Source organism: Diplodia corticola (genome assembly GCF_001883845.1).
Source record: "Diplodia corticola strain CBS 112549 chromosome Unknown scaffold4, whole genome shotgun sequence".
Classification (NCBI taxonomy): domain Eukaryota; kingdom Fungi; phylum Ascomycota; class Dothideomycetes; order Botryosphaeriales; family Botryosphaeriaceae; genus Diplodia; species Diplodia corticola.
Window position 1 is genome coordinate 420237 of NW_017971483.1, and position 16659 is coordinate 436895.

At 56.7% G+C, this 16659-nt stretch overlaps 4 protein-coding genes across 4 annotated transcripts; 1 reads left to right on the plus strand and 3 right to left on the minus strand.

Moving 5' to 3' along the window:
* Nucleotides 1-651: 651 nt before the first annotated feature.
* BKCO1_4000125 (formate nitrite transporter family protein) lies at nt 652-1872 on the plus strand (the record flags this gene model as incomplete). Its single annotated transcript, XM_020275544.1, has 5 exons — nt 652-828; nt 886-996; nt 1048-1168; nt 1234-1460; nt 1534-1872. The coding sequence occupies 5 exons, from the start codon at nt 652-654 to the stop codon at nt 1870-1872; spliced, it is 975 nt and encodes a 324-aa protein (XP_020134401.1).
* A 502-nt stretch (nt 1873-2374) lies between these two features.
* On the minus strand, nt 2375-3508 carry BKCO1_4000126 (protein impact; the record flags this gene model as incomplete). The annotated part of the gene is made up of 1 exon (XM_020275545.1): nt 2375-3508. One exon carries the CDS (start codon nt 3506-3508, stop codon nt 2375-2377), a length of 1134 nt encoding a protein of 377 aa, XP_020134402.1.
* A 2782-nt stretch (nt 3509-6290) lies between these two features.
* Nucleotides 6291-6803, minus strand: BKCO1_4000127 (uncharacterized protein; the record flags this gene model as incomplete). The annotated part of the gene is made up of 1 exon (XM_020275546.1): nt 6291-6803. The coding sequence occupies one exon, from the start codon at nt 6801-6803 to the stop codon at nt 6291-6293; it is 513 nt and encodes a 170-aa protein (XP_020134403.1).
* A 2521-nt stretch (nt 6804-9324) lies between these two features.
* On the minus strand, nt 9325-16163 carry BKCO1_4000128 (calcium channel subunit cch1; the record flags this gene model as incomplete). The annotated part of the gene is made up of 3 exons (XM_020275547.1): nt 9325-10222; nt 10278-10597; nt 10647-16163. 3 exons carry the CDS (start codon nt 16161-16163, stop codon nt 9325-9327), a joined length of 6735 nt encoding a protein of 2244 aa, XP_020134404.1.
* Between the last annotated feature and the right edge of the window lie 496 nt (nt 16164-16659).

Here is a 16659-nt window from a genome sequence, read left to right on the forward strand (position 1 = left end):
GCCTGTGAACTATGGCTTTTCCTTTTATTGTACCCTGAGACTTGTCGTCATACAATCAAGAGCGTTCCTCCCATTGCGACAATTGAATAGGACCGAACCGCTAGAAGTGTTTTCTAGAAGCGTGAGCCTGCGCGTAATCAGTGCATCTCAAACGCTGATGGCCCGGCTTATGTGTTCGAGCGCCTTTCTCCGCACCAAGCGTGTCGATGACCCAACCGCCAAAGTGTCTTGGAACACCCAGCATCCGGTCCCTTGTGCCGCTCTATCCGCCCACGCGGCATTGGCAAATGAAGCGTATTGGAGCACCAGCCACGGAGAATACCCAAGGCTGTCATGACCCGCCGAAGAACCTGGCGAATCTTGGCAACCTTGTTCACCCCAGATGCTCCGCAAGGACGATCAGTTTCCCGTGCGATGCGGGGGCGAAACAGGGATTGCAGAGGAACCACGCACCACGACTGGACCACTTCGTCCCGCTATCGAAAGCCGACCCCGGCTTCATGTCGGAGACGACCCCAAACCGGGGTGGTCGGCTGCAGCCGTTCAGTTGGTCAGAATTTCTGATAAAGAGCTCGCTCCAAGGGTGTGCTGATTCCCCACACACCGTGAGCTTCACTTGCCTGTCCCCGAATACACGACGTGCCATCCAACATGGGACCTTCAACGGTCAATGCCTACAGCCCAAGCCAGGTCACGGAGATGATCTCCCGGGCTGGCGTGCACAAGGGTCGCATGCATCCACTGAAAGTCTTTCTATCTTCCGTCAGCGCCGGCTGCCTCCTTTCCTTCGCCGCCGCCTCGTGTCTTACCGCCAACACAAGTCCTTGGGTAGGGCTCGTCATGTGTCAATTTTCCCCTGTGCATCCGACTGACGCAGTCTCGCAGCTCCAAGAAAATGCACCCGGTCCGGCCAGACTGCTCGGCGCCATCGTCTTCCCTTATGGCTTGGTGTTGATCATCCTCACCGGTGCTGACCTTTGCACCGGCACTTTCATGGTGCGCACAACACGCTACCGCTGACGACCACGCCATTGACCTTCGCCTCAGTACACGACCGTCGCCGTGCTGCACCGTCGCTTGTCAACCTGGAGAATGCTGCTTCACTGGTTCATCACCTTCTGGGGCAACCTCGCAGGCTCGCTATTCATGGTCGCCATCATCTTCGGCTGTAAGAAGGAACCCCCCTCCCTCCCTCCCCATACAAAGCTGGAGCTTATAAACCTTCGACAACAGACGGCGGCGTCTTCAGCACCGATCCCTACAAAGCCGAAGTCATCGCCTTCACGACCAAGAAGCAAGCCACACCCGACTTCCACATGATCTTCCTCCGCGCCATCGGCTGCAACTGGCTCGTGTGCCTGGGCTGCTTTTTCGCCATGCAGGCGCGCGACCTCACCTCCAAGATCGTCGGCATGTGGTGGCCCATCTTCGCCTTCGTCTCGCTCGGCTTCGACCACGTGGTGAGTGGGCATCTTTTTTTTTCTTTCTCCCTCCCTCCTTTACTGACCTTTGTGTTCCACCTCTGAACCCCAGGTCGCAAACATGTTCTTCATCCCCATGGGCATCTGGGTGGGCAACCCCTCCATCAGCGTCGGGCTCTACATCTGGAAAGGCATCATCCCCGCCCTCATCGGAAACATCCTCGGCGGCGCCCTCTTCTGCGGCGCGTACTACTGGTACATGTACCTGTACGAACAGCAAGCGCCGCTCATCGACGGGGTGCCGTACGAAGAGCATGACGATGTCGAAAAGGCCATTGGGCACGAGCACGTTGAGAATGCGAGCCGGTTGGGGAGGAATAAGCTGAGGGAGGAAAATGGGTCGTCGTCGCTGGAGCAGGAGGCGAGGGCGATTAGGGAGACAGGGGCGTAGGAGTGGTGGGATGAGAGACGGCCAGTCAAGTGGCTTCTTCGCCTTGTCGGATAGTGGAAGCGCCAGGTGGAAAATACGCCCCTGTACTGAATAAATGTTGCAGAATCTTCCAATCCGCGTGTGAAAGCAAATGCGTTACTTGAAACCCGTACCAAGAATACGGTTTTCCCCGACTAGCATCCACACTGATATCTCTTGCTACGAGCTTCTCGCGGCTGCAAGTGCATGTTGTAGTGAAGTGAGAGTACGAATCGAGGTTTTGCTCCAGGCCGTTCAAAGGCGACGGCTTCACCGTGCTCTTTCCAAGGAGCGCTTTTGCTGCTGCGCGCCATCCATCCTACAGTTTAGTGGGGGTGGCTTTCCAGAGCTTAAGTTCCTGCCGTTTGAAGATGGAGGGACTTCTAACCAACAAGCATCAACTCGGACGTGAGCGAGAATTGCGTCAATCTCTTTGTTTCCCTTTGGCGAGAACTGCATCACCAATTTGGACCCGAACAGTGCATTAGCCAGCGTCTGAGTTCGGATTTCTGGTGCAACTCTCATCATCTACCACCGGGTCGCATTGGTTCTCGTTCTCTGCAGACATCTCTTCCTTGTCTGTACTCCGAACATCATCGGCGACGCGACTCCCCACGGCCTCGCCATCCTTCCCGTCGTTCCGCAACGCATCGGCAGCCTCGGTATGAGCCACCTCGTCTTCCCCATCCAACTCCTCCCCACCACCCCCCATCCCCTTCAAAATCTCCTCCTCAACCTTATCCAACTCCTTCAAAACAAACGCAATCGTCGCATCCCTCGCCTTCTCCAGCCTCACAAGCGCCTGCACCGGCATCCTCTCATACTCCATCCGCTTCTTCCCCACCTCCGTCCCACCACCACCGCCGTCTTCCCCGCCCCCCAACGCGCGCTTCTTCCCCGCCAACAACCCCCTCAGCACCTCGACACTCCCATCCCTCTCCCTCAACACCCCCACCAACCTCCCCTTCTCCTTCTCCTTTTCCTCCTCGCCCCCATCCCCCTCCTTCTCCTTCTCCACCGCCGCCCTCCACCTCCCCACCGCCTCCCTCGCACACCTCTCCACATGCTCGAACCGCACCGGCCCCAACATCACCCCGCCATACCACCTCGCCACCACCACGACCCCCTCCCGCACGTCGAGCGCCTCCAGCACCGCCGCGAGGCGCCTGCCCGCGTGGGACTCGCCGTCGTCGTCGAAGGATGTTTGGTAGAGGACGGCGTTGGTGTTTTTGGCATCGTTTTTGTTTTTGTTGCTGATGTTGGTGCTGCTGGAGGAAGAAAACAGGGTCCGTTGCGTCGAGGGCCGGCGCCAGGCGGCGATGCGGTGGGTGGCGGTGCGGAAGTCTGGGTGGGCTTGGAGGGCGGCGGCGGGGGGGTGGGAGGGGGAGAGGTGGGGGGTGAAGTAGGCGTGGAAGGTGGAGTGGCGGTCGGTGAGGGGGGCGGAGCGGTAGATTTGGGAAGATGGTGGTTGGGCGGCGGCGGCGGCGGCGGCGGGGGTGGGGTGGTGCAGCTTGGTGGTTTTGGGAGGGCGGTGGGAGTGGTCGTGGGCTTGGGCGTTGGCGGCGTTGTTGTTGTTGTTGTTTTTGTCGAGCGCTGGGGGACCGCGCTTCAGGGACATGGCGTGGTTTGACTGGCTGGCGCTGGGGGATGTGTTGATTTGTGGATGGCGGGGGTGGTTTGGGTGGTGGTCGGGAGCTTGGGCGCCGGGTTAGTGGCGGCTAGGTATCACGTGTGGACGCGGAGAGGTGGCGCGACGCGACGCGGCGCGATGCGACGCTTGTCCTACATGCAACGCTTGTCCCACATGCAACGAGACGAACGTTCAGCATGTCTTCAGTGATGTATGTAGGGAGCCTTCTTTCAATTTCCAAGACGAGTGCTACTCCACCTGAATGCGCCCAGACCAATTGGTCCCAGAGGTATGTACAACGTAGCTCCGCAACAGTAGGTCGTCAGGACTGGTACAGTCACTTCGGACTCGAACATGGCCCTTCCAATAATACTACCTGGCATGAATCCATTCGCAGTCTTGGCTATCCTTCCGCAATCCTCAGCACCTTACGTCACCCCCAACGTCAATCAAGTCTTCTTTCCTACGAGAGCAACGCCCGTCCGTTTCAACTCCGCCCGCACACTCGTGGACGACCCACGTCAGCATAACCTCAGCCAGCCCTGTGGGGGTGTCTGGACGCATGCTTTCGTCATCCAGGTACGCATACTTAGTCGCCTAAAAAAAAAGCCGACGGGGCCGGGCCTGCGCCACACACGCGCGCTACTGTTACAGGGCGCGCGGCGGGCCAGCCACACACGAACACCCCAACACTAGCTACCAACGACGCCGATGCCGACCCACTTATGATAGGGGTAGATGGACGGAAAGCACATTCTAGGCTTTGGTTGATCTCGAGCCTGTGTCGTCAGCGCAGGCAGGGTTGCCGAGAAAAGAAACAAACGCATAGCAAACCTAAAGCTAGAATCCGCACACGGCAGGAAACAATAGAAAAAGAATGGGGCAAAAACACAGGAATGGCTGATGAGCAGCCCTACAACCCAATACGAGTACCGACGTCCCGAGTGACGGCCTAATGGGACGGACGGAGAAACCTCTCACTGCAACCTTTCCCTTACACGTGCCTGCCCCCGATTCCTGTCCGTCGGTGGTACTACGTACAGCCGACGCCCTGTAGTCTGGCACCGGCCTGTCTAGAGCCAGCTCATCTGACGTCCGCCGCCCAACCCGTTTTCCCCCCAACGGTGGCTAGTCGCGATCCTCCAATAAGCAAGGAACCAAAAACCCCTCAACCGCCAACGACCATCTCGGCGCAACAATAATGCTTCTCTGTGTCTCGAAACAAGTCCGATTGCATTCTAGAACAACCAGGCTGCCGCATGAACGTCTGCCCCTTCTTGAAACCTTGATCAAAGTAGCAGGGAGCCCCCGGCTCTCTCCTCAACACTGTAGTTATTCTTGTCCTCCATGCCCATCGACGCTGCAGGGTTGACCATGCTTGCCGGCGTCCAACACGCCTCTCTCGGCCTATTTTCAGCAACCACCCATGGCATATCGCCCATCCTCATGCACGAAACTGCCGAGAGGGGACCTCGCCGAAGCAGCCCGAGCTCCCGCCTCGCTTCCCCCCGCAACGACCTGACTCAATCCCCTCGATCAACAGACAGCAGCAGCAGAGAAACGGGCTGCGTGAATCATTACAGACCAAATAGTATTACCATTACTAAAGACGATACATCATCTTTTTTTTTATTCCCGTCGCCATCGGAAACCCCCGAGAGAAGCAACCAATCAAGCCGAACACACAGACCGAAAAAGCCAGCAGAGAAGGACCCCAGCTTTGCGGGCCAGCAAACCAGCGACGACCGTAAGCGACGGCGTGTGGAGAAAAGAAGAGGAAGGACTTGGGAGGGAGGGGAACGGACGGCCGGACGAACCATACAAACGAACACACGTAGTAAGTAGCGGGGAGTCGGGCCGGACCCGGACCACATACGTGAGCACACACCAGATGACAACCAAGCAGGACCGAAAGGAAGAAGGGAGGAGCTCGAAGAGCCCGCCGTCGTCAGAGACGTGGGGGGAGCGAGAAGCAGGTTCCCTCCATGGAGCGAGCGAGCGAGCAAGCAAGCAATCCATCGATTTTAGCTCAAAACAATAAAAGCAAAAAATCACACTGCAGTGGTGGTATTTCCGACGAGAAATGATGAAAAGACAAACGCAACAACAGGAATTGCTGCTCGTTTCCCAATTGACAACGACTGGAAGCGAATAGAGGGTAAAAGACACAAAGACTCCAAGTTAACCCATGTACGTACATCGAACTTCATGATAAAGAACAAAGCTCCAGGTCGAGGCTTCAGAACCTCTCTGCAAGGAGAGAAATAGAAGAGAATAAACTCCAGTCAAACCGCGTCAAAGTCGGCATGACCAGAGAGACGAAAGGTAAGTAAAAGGCTGATGCAGACGCAAAAGCAGACAGAACAACAACAAGACGAAAACAGAAAAAAAGCTCGGCTCGGGAAAAGTAATTTGTGTCAAGAAATCTTTCGTCTTCTTTACTTCATTATCATCTCTTCGAAAAGAGAGGGGGAGTAGAGGGGGGGTGTAGAAAAAAGTAAAAAATAAAAAAGGGAAGAAAAAGTGAGAAACCGGGAGACCCGCTCGCCCCTCTCCTCTTCCCTCTTTCCACACCCCCTCCTTCGTAACGTTGAGCGCGTGTTGTGACGCTGAGTCCTCTCATCAGACCCGTCTTCGTCGTATCGTTTCTGCTTGAGAAAGAGAAAAAGAAAAAGAAAAAAGAACACACAAGAATAAACAACCCCAATCAATCAATCAATCAATCAATCAATCCCCCCATCAATCCCCCCATCTTCCTTTCCCCTCTTCCTCAACGACTCCCACCCCCCAACACCTCAAAAATCCCCCCCATGACCACGCCCCCCGCGCCGCCATCCACCCTCGCCACCCCCGGCCGCGGCTCCATCACATTCAGCACGCCGCTCCCGCCGCTCCCAAACAGCGCGCACTCGTCGGCGATCTCGCGCTCGATGTGGATGCGCGACTGCTTGCGGCGCAGGGCGAGCAGGCTGCGGATGCGCGAAAACGACGACGAGCTCGAGTTCGTGCTCGTGCTGCAGTCCGACGACGTCGTCGACGACGGCGAGAGCGTCGAGTCGTGCGTGTTGGCGTGGCTGCTGGTCGGGGGCGTGGTGAAGGCTTGGTGGTGGTAGCCTGATGAGGTCGAGGTGGACGAGCCGGATGCTGTGTGGTAGTGGGATGCGCCGGTGCTGGCGGTGGTGGAGGTTGTGGTCGTGGTGGTGGAGATTGCCGTGGGTGGTGCGGCGAGGTCCTTGGTGTTGAGGCGGTGGAGCGAGGGGAGGCGGAAGGCGTGCCGAGGCATGGTGTTTGGCGTGTTTCTCTTTTTTTTTATTCTCCGGTGTGTGTGGGTGTGGGTGTGGGTGTGTTGCGAGATGAGATCGGCGGGAGAAAATGAGTAGTGGAAGAGGGGTTTTGTTTGCAAGTGGTTGAGATGGAGGGAGATCGAGCGATGGTGGCGGCCAGGGGACCGGTTGCGGTGACGTCGGACGAGGATGCGTCGAGTCAAGAAAAAGGCGTTTCCGGAGCTCGAGCTGGCCCAAACCGGAGGGGTCAGGCGGTGGTGGGTAGCTGTTTTTGGGCCGTGGCGTGACGGCGTGACGTTGGGGTGCGGATGACCTGCAGCAAGGCTAAAGTGGTTGCTTGGGCGTGGGCAACGAGTGGGCAGCGAGTGGCGTAGTTCTCTCGGAGTGCAAGCGAATGGCGGGAGGAGAGATGGGAGCTCGCAGGCTCAGAGCGGCAGGGCTGGGGTAAATAACAAGCCGGGCGCGGTCTGAGCTAGAGTGCGTCTGGGGCTGAATGAGGCAAGGCGCGTGGTTGTCGGAGCCGCGAGGCAGTCGAGCAAATTTGTCGTGGAATGCTGAGTGCGACAGGCGGCAGAAAAGGGTTGGCAGGGGCTGGAGGATTAGTGGAGAGCAGACGTGGCTCGCAGCTGCAGGGTCCAAGGCACGGCCGGTGTGTAGGTTCGGGGCGCGTGATGGGAGGTGGTTCTATGAGGGCAGTCAGGCGGCAGGCGGCCGCGGCCGGCTTATAACGCTCTGGGAGCGATAGAGTTGGCGGGCTGGGCCTGGGGGATGTGTCGCGACGGGTTGGTGCATCGGCCAGGGGAATGCTCGCGCGTCGGCGCCGCAGCACCGCGTCAGACAGCCGTCTCAGCCCGCATAACAGGCGTGCAACACAGCCCTACCCAGCCAGAGGCCGCGCATCCGGCCGCCCTGGGGGGTGCCTGGCCTGCAACCACGGTACCGATGGCGCAACCGAACATGTCCGCAATCGTCAGCCCGCCCAAGTCCAAGCCGTCCCTGTCGCGGCTTGTGCCTGAGACGCGCTACCGCACATGTGCGACGTCTCACCATCCTGGCAAATCTCGCACGCGTTGTGCCTGCCCTGCCTGCCCTGCCTGCCCTGCCGTGCGTGGTGCCGCCTCCGAGAAGTCGCGGCCGCGCCCCGGCCCACGTGTCCTGCCAGCTGGCGGCACTTCTTTCGACATCATACTACGCCCGCCCCGCGTGACTGCGCACTTCTTCGCCCGTGTGACGACCAGCCTGGCAACGACCGACATCTCGGCCGGCACGCCATGGCTCCGTCGCTTATCTGGCCCCCATTTCATCATATCTCGCTACCTGCGCACTTGTTCATTTTCTTGATAGCGAGGGACAGTGGGTCTCGCGACATGCCTATTCCTCTCTTCACGCGACATGCCGGCCCGTGACCCTGACATATTATCGCATGTGCTATGTATATTGCATTGCCTTTCGTTCCCTTTCCCACTCTCGACCGCGGAGAAGAGGCCAGATTGCGTCGGGACGCTGCAGCAGAGCCGAGTGAAGCGGCACTGCGGCACTGCGGCACACGCAGGCAGACAGGCAACGCACGCACCGCGCTCACCTCACAGCAACTGCATCGTTGCACACCGCCCGAGAGGAAAACCCACCCCATCACATCACACCTTGCCAGGGTCCCTTGTGAACAACGCATCAGAAACCACGTCCACACACACGCGCGCGCGCGCCGTCCCGTGTCTGCTCTCCTGCCGTCAAGCTCTGTCCCGCCGTCTCTTCAGCCTAAAAGATAACGAATCAAACCTGTGACATATGCGGTCCAAACCACCATTGGCCAATTTTCTACAGGGAGAAGGGAAAGAGAAGGCGGAGAAAGAGGAAAAAAGAAAAAGTGGAACAATCTCAGAATAGATAGACAGGACGAACGCCATCGCTATGCTACCACACATGTCCCGGGGGTTCACTTTTCTTGCATCCGACCATCCCCTGACTCCCCCCGTGCTCAAGACAGACTCCTTCCAAAATAGAAAAATCTAGGCACACGATGGAACAGCGAACCAGAACCCACCTCAACTGGTCGAAAGAGCAAGAACATGGCCACTGTACTGCTTTTTTCCCCCTCTTTTTTCTTTCCTTTTCTGAATCCTTTCCCCTGTTGCTGTTCAATCATCCCTGCATCCCTCTGCGCGTATGTAAAGTGCACTCTGCATAGCACGTACAACTCGCCCACTCTCTTCCTCACACATACGCACACAGAGACGTGAATGAAAAGGTGAGAAGATAGAAGGAAAAAAGAAAAGAAAAAAAAAGGTAGCCTCGCGCGCACACACGCGCATTCGCAACGCAGTAGTCTCCTTAGAAACCACCCCTCCCAGATTCCGCAAACCCGAGAACCCCGAAATTTACCCCCTTCCCCGCATCGGATGAAGAGTGACATATTATTTTTATCACCCACCTTCACCCACCTTCACCCACCCACCTCCTATTCGTTCAGACAGACAGAAGGAAAAAAAAAAAAAGAGGCCAGCCACATCATGATCATCATCATCTCCCTCCCGGCCTCCTCACCGTGAAGCTCTTCCGGATGCTCTCGCCCCAAATGCTGTTATCCAGCACCTCGAGCACATCCTGGGCGCTGACGTCGCTATTCTGCCTGCTGCGATGCCCGCCGCCGGGTCCGCCGCTCGCCTGTTCGCCCGACGCGGCCGACGTCCCGCTCTGCCTGTAGCCCGACCCGACGCCGCCGGGCAGCGTCGACGAGCGGCTGACGCCGCTGGGTCCCGCGGCGGCGGCGCCGACGACGCTGCTGTGAGCCGTCGCGGTGCTCATGCTGTCGTGGCCGAGCCGGCCGCCGCCGCCGCCGACGACGGGGCTGGCGGGCCGGCTGAGGTTGAGCGCGCTGGCGAGCTGCCAGTTGAGCTCGGCCGGGTCGAGGGGGGCCGGGTGGCTGCTGGCGTGCGGCGAGTGCGTGGGGCTGAGGGTCGGCGACAGCGGGATGCTGTGGAGGGCGCCGGCCGGGCCGCGGGTCGGGCTCATGATGGGGCTGGCCTGGATGCTGTTGGCCCGGCTCTGGATGGGCGTCTTTTGGATGCTGTTGGCCCGGCTGCGGGAGGCGCCTTCCGTGTCGAGCGGCGGCGGGGGTTGGGGCCTGGCGTCGAAGAAGCCGCCGTCGCCCGCCGACGATGGCGGTGCTTGGTATGGTGATAGGGAAGGCGACGGTAGGCTTGACTCGGGTCGCGGGCCGCCGGCTGGGCTGGCGTCGTCGGCCATGGTGAACTCGAACTGTGGCACTGTGGTCATGCGGCCTGCTCGTTTGGCTTCCAATGCGCGGCGGAAGCGACGCGCCCAGAAGAGCGTGTCGAAGAAGCCGATGACGATCTTGCGCTGCACCGACTCTTCCACGCGTTGCAGTCGAGCCTTGCGCCGAAGGAACTCCTCGAGTCTGAAAACCAATGTCAGTGTTTACCAATCTAAAATGCTTTGGGGAACACGCGTACCTCAAGCTCTTGTTGTCGTTGATGACCTTGTAGTGAGCAAGAGTAATGAGAAGCGAGGTGAAATGGATGCCTCTGTCAGGATCTGCGCCATTGATCATCTCCTCGAAGAACCTGTTCATCCGTGCTCTCCGCCTACGAATCTCCTCGCATGGCAGCTCAGATAGGCGCCTGTTGAGCTTGTTGAGGTCGATTTCGGGTGTCTGTTTTCTACCTTCAAGTGGGAGGCCATGGTCGGGAAGTGGTTTGCTGCAATCTTCGATCATTCGGCTAACCGTGAAGTCGCCGTCGTAGATTCGCATCTCGAAGACACCAGAGAGTTCCTATACCGATCAGTAACAGTAAATCTTTCCAGGTCAGGGAATTACTTACGCCAAGCAACCGCGGAAACTTCTCCTTGGGGATGAATCCACTGCCATGGGGATCGAACTCTGCCCAAGCTTGCTTGTATCGACGGATCTCCTCGCGGCTGATGACGGACAATCCGCTACTGCGCTGGTACACGTACGAGAAAGACTCGTAGATGAGCGAGACGAACAGGTTGACGAAGATGTACATGCTGAGCACGTTCCAGAGGATGAAGAGAGTGCGGGCCCATTCAGCACTGCCGCAATCGCCATCGTAGAACTCGTCGCCCACCGTACAGAAAGGTGGCTGAATGGCTGCAAAGTCTTCCATAACCTCGTTCCAGCCTTCACCACTGGACATCCGGAACAAGAGTATGAGCGCCTTGGGCACGGTTCTGAAGTTGATATTGCCACCTTCTTCCGGTCCAAACCTGGTCAGGCCGAACGCCTGCGTGAAAGCAATGGCAAAAACAAGGAATAGGACAAACCATGTGGCGAGGAGGTTGGCAATGGATCCCACAGATGCGGCAGCGGTTTTGAAAAGCTGATCGAGTTGATTGTTCCGGGGAATGAGAAGCAGAGTGATCGAGACGAGGAAGAGCTTGTGCAGCTGAACGTAACCACGGTCATCAAAGTTGGTGAGGAGGAGAACCGTCGTGTCGAACGTGCCAAACACGACGAATAGGGAGTAGACATCCCAAGAACTCCTACGAAAGCGTGTCCAGCCCAGTCCAATGATCCGAACCGTGATGTTCGCCGTGTAGATTAGGGTGAGGAGCAGGAAGACATAGTCTCGAGTACGTCCCCATTGCCATGGTTCGGGGTAGTATTCCAGACAAAGCAGAAGCAGGTGAAGAATGAGGATGAAGGTTATGAACCTCTGCCACCGGCCAGTCTTCTTTACTGCGCGGCGATAGCACCATTCCTCCCATGTCTCTCGCTTCTTCGTAGAGGACGGTCTCTTCGAAGGGGAGATTTGCCTAAGCAGCTTGCGCAGTTCGAGCCATGAACGTTGGTCTGTCGTCAGGTATGCAACACCCGTTTGTTCGGTATAATTGCGCATGAAGACGGACACGAACAGCGTCAACACGAAGACGGCACCGAGCAAGTTGAATACCACAAAGTATACCGCGTTCCCCTCTGAAGCAAAATCTTCGGGCTGTCGGAAGACCCCAGTAATGGCAGAGGCAGAGTACATGACGTCAATCCAACCTTCTTGGGAGACAATCTGGAAAAGAATGAAGAGGGAGTTCCCGAAATTATCGAAGTCGTAATAGGGATTCGAAGCCTGACGAGGGGATAGGACCTCCCAGTTAAACGGCGTGCCGAGGTACTCCCCAACGCAGTCGTTAAGATCTACAATATTGGAGTCTCCGTCGTTGCATGTGTACAAACGGCCGTTGAAGAGGTTGAGACCGTAGATGGCAAACGGAATGAGAAAGCTCAACGAGACGAAGGCAGCCGACATGACCTTCCAACCGCCCCGAACAATGACGTGGTGGAAAGTGTTCCGAGCACTATCGCTGACGTTTAACAACCTCAAAGCTCTTAGAGCTTTGAACGCGCCGACGGCTCGTGACACGTCTCCTTCGTTCAGCAAGAGGGTTGCAATGTTGATCCACAGCGTGATCAACACGACGCCGTCGATGAATCCCCAGGAGCTTCGGAAATATGCATTTGGTGTCCAGAAAAACCCGTCGGCGATGACCTTGATGAGGGCCTCAACTGTGAAGAGGATAGCAAAGCCTAAGTCCGTGTACACGAACCAGTTGTAGACGCTGTATCCGTGTGACTCGAAATACTCCTTTTGGTAGACCGGAGTGGTGATGCAAGCAAGAAGCACCATGGCAACGATGGCTGCATAGATGAACGCTGAGAAAGCGTACCAGACGGGAATTGAAGGCGCCACACCCTCGATACGGTCGTCGCCACGTCCTGGTCCAACAATGCGCTGGCACATCCTTCTGATGAAGCTATGGGGCTTGAACATGAAGAGCGAGACGTTGTAAGAGGGATACTTCTGCAAATATTCTCGTTGCGCTTTCTTCCTGCGCTCGGTGGCCGACACGACTTCATGTGCCATCGTCCGGGGGTCCAGATCTTCGTACGCCTTGGAGAATTCAAGTCGAGAGTAGAAAGGATTTGGCTCCCGATGCCATACTCTGCGGACGAAGTGATTCCATAGTCTTGTCATTACGCCGACCTTCGCTATCTTTCCTGTGGTGTTATGCCGTGCTTCTCCATTGTGGCCGTGAGAATCTGTTCCGGCGAGCAGGGGTTGCTCGGGCTCATCAAGGAAGTCTCGAACTACAGCATCCTTGAGCAACATCTCAGTAGCAGCAGTGCCGTAGTCAAGCGGATCCCTTTTTCTTCCGGCGGTCACTTTGAAAATAGTTGACAGCGCAAGATTGCCAGCCGTGGACCCCCCAAGCTCTTTCTGATGCAGGAATGCCTTGACCTGCTGAAGCCGCTTCTCATCTTCTGATACATCAAAGTTCTCTTGGATGACAGCAATGAACATGTTCAGGACGATGAAGTTCGACAAGATATACCAGATAATCAGAAAAGAGGCTCCGATCCAGGCGATATTATAGGTAACTTGGTACTTTTGAACGGTGAAGAGGACGTCCGTCCAGTTCTCGCTGGAGAGCAGTTGATACATGCCGAGAAAAGAGTTGAAGAGGGTGGAAAACGTGACTCGTATTGCTTCCCCGTCGTCCTCTTCAGGGAGCTCGCCGCGAAAGATCTGAGCGGCGAAAAGAGCGGCCAAGAATGTCAAGAGGAACACGAACAGGATCAGGTTGAGAAGACCGTAGACGTTGCCCAAGACGGTCATGATGAGTTCGCGTGTCAGTGAGACGGCCAAGACCACGCGGTAGAAACGCATGATCTGGAAGACAGTCATCCAAGCGTAGACACGTTCTTTGCTCCTGATGGGAGGAAACTGCATGATGGTGGTGATGATGGCAAGAAACAGATCTAGAAGGTTCCTCCGACGGCGATGAAAGTTTCTCCAGTCTGCGACAAAGCGGAAGATGATCTCGAGAAGGAGGAACGCTGTCACGACAAGTTCGGTTCTGTCGATGAAGTGCTCCCGATGATCGCTCATGTCGTGGCTCCGCAAAGCTTGGACGATTAGATCAAAAACAATGAGCAGAACCCAGAAGGCCCTGGTTTTGAGATACACCACAAGCAAAGGGGGCTTGCGCCTTTGGGGCTCCACCTGCTCTTGCTTTTCCTCTGGACCTTGTGCGACTTCTTGAGCCGTGAAGGCACTGGTCTTGCTCTCGTCTCTGATGACCTGGAATGACGACGTGATTACGGCAATGAGCAAGTTGATCAGCCACAGCGCCATAATGACAATACCAAAAGCAAAGTAGAGACAAGCGGCCAAGTAGTCGCTGTCCGACAAATTGTACATGATGTCGGAAAAAGTATTGGAGGTCATGATGACAAAAACCAGCTCTAATGACTGGAATATGTTATCGTAACTGATGGTGCCGTTTTGTTGATTTTCGCCTTCGATGCATTGCGCGGGCCACGGGCAGAGATAGCCTTTGTTGTAACTGGATCCTTCCAGTCCGTTGGCGGTGATCCATGGCATTGCTGTTCCATTCGCAAGAAGGTATCCTCCACAGTATTGCTCGGTGGTGTAGTCGTCCTGTTTGCCCGCTGGATCTATCCACACGCACGTTCGCCTGAGGCTGGACTTGAAACTCTGGACTCCGATAATGGCAAACAGCAACCAGAAGAAACTGATGAGGAAGCCGACATTAACAAGCAATGGTGCTGCTCTTTTCAGACTTCGCAGAATGACCGTTGTGCCGCTAGTAAGACCAAGGAGACGGAGAATGCGCAAGCAACTGAGCATGCGGAAGACGTAGGCGTGGTTGTGTTCCTCGACACCAAACACCCCAATGATGAAACTGATCCAGAACGATACGACGGCAACGAAGTCGAGTCGATTGAAAGAGTGGCGCAAAAAAGCTCGATGAGCGAGTCGTACTCTCTGCTGCTGCCGGAGATTGGCTGGATCATCCACGTCCAGTTGGTAGGTGGTAAAAGAACGAAAGAGTACGGGCTGTTCCGGCGGTAGTGTCGGTTCCGATTTCTTAACCGAGGGTTGACGCTGAGGTCCGGCGAACAGTTTCTTGCCCTTTTCTATCATGGCTTGCCGCACGCCGATCTGGCGATTGATCGTACTGTACTCAACCGGGTTGACGATAAAACCGGACACTATTACTCGTATTATGATCTCGATGGTGTAGATTACGAAAAGGGCCAAGAGGAAATAGTCTATCCAGGTAGTACCCCAGTGACTGGACCGGGGATGTGTAAACACGCTGCGAGCCGAGTCTATAGTGAGCAGAACGGTCTGCATAACGATACAAAGAAGAAGAATGGGTTCCGTGGCAGGGTGCGTCAGAACGTCGCAGAGCTTTGTCCTGATGGCACTGTTCGGCGGAAAAACCCCTAGAGATTTGCCTTTCAGAGGGTTTGCCTGGTATCTCCAATTGAAATTAGGCCGATGTGTAGGTGAAGGAAGCTTCTCCAGCGGTGACCCAGGCGAAAGAGGGGAGCGCGGGGAGCGCGGAGACGGAGGCACTCCATCATTACCATACGCGTCTGCAGATGGCCACTCATCTTCCGCCGCTTGCTGCTCTCCTTGCTTTTTCTGTGAAGACTTCCGACGAATGGCACGTTCAATAAGCTCAGGTTCGTTACTAATATTAACGACACGCTGAGAAATATTCCTCATCATGGTTCCAGCCCGTCGGAGAGGGGATTCTAGTGCTGACGGAGAAAGCGATCTCGTGCGTCCGCCTGAACCTGAACGTCCAAGAGTCGAAGTGGACAAACGAAGGCCGGCTTCAGCTTGACCAAGGTCATCACCAAGGCGTGCATTTCCTGGCGAAGCCGAAGCACGTTCCGGGGTCAAAAACTGTACGCTCTGAAAGCTAGAGCGGCCGGTCTGCTCCACAGGAGTCCTGGGCTCCGCGCCGGGCGAAGTAGGTGCAAGGTGGCGAGTGTTACCGTCCGGGTCTGCATCTCTAAAGTAGCCTTGGTTGTCTTCTTCCGGTATCCGGGTATCGTATAATGTGCCATCGCTGGGATGTAGCCAAACGGGCGGACTCCGAGGGTTTCCAGGCGCCACGATTGAAGGTTGATCCCGGCGCGAAGAGTCGCCCTCGAACGATAGACCTGCAAAACCAATGGCGTTCTGAAACGCCCCCACATCTCCTACAGGGCTGATCGGCGAAGACGCGGGACCATGGCCACTGTTGTTTAGCCCTTGTGTTGACAGGTGGAGCGGCGACGGCCGAATCGCGTCCGGCGGGGGACTGGATTCACTGAGCGGCGCATACCTGGCGTTTCGCGAGTCCCGGCTGCGTAACAAGCTCCTCCCCCGGTCGCTGAGGGTCCGGCGATGCGGCGAATCGGCGTGGTCGGCGTCAGGGGGGCGGCTGAGGTCTTGGAGCGGTATCGATTGCGGCGCCGACTCGTCGCGAGGATAGCGTTGATTGTTGTGGTGATCGGCCATGGTAACGAGCGACACGTCCCTAGGTCACTATGCGCACCAATGTGGCATCTGGACCGTGGGCGATGGAAGGCGGGCGAGAGCTGGTGGGCGGGCGGCGGAGCAGGTATGCGATAATCTGGGGTAAACAGCACTGCGGGCTTCACAGATCCGGGTGATCTGTGCGCCGCAGCGTGGTGTTGCGGTCGAACGGGGGTCTTGGTGGCGCGCGAAGGGGGGCTCGAGGTGACGGCGCAGAAGGTGGGAGTGCGTGAAGGCGGCGGGAGTGGTGTTGGTTGAGGTGTGGGCGAAATGTGTCGTCGCGAAGATAGCGATCGCGGACAGCTTGGCGCGGGATTGTGCATGCAATACGGCCTGGCGTCGGAAGCAGAGGCACGTATGGCAGCTCTCAGGGACCACAGTTCCCAAGCCACGCGGTGGGCCAGAGCGCAAAGAGTACCGCGTATTTTTAGCACCACCGCCACGCGTCGCGAACCAGAAGATTTCTCAACGCTGCAGC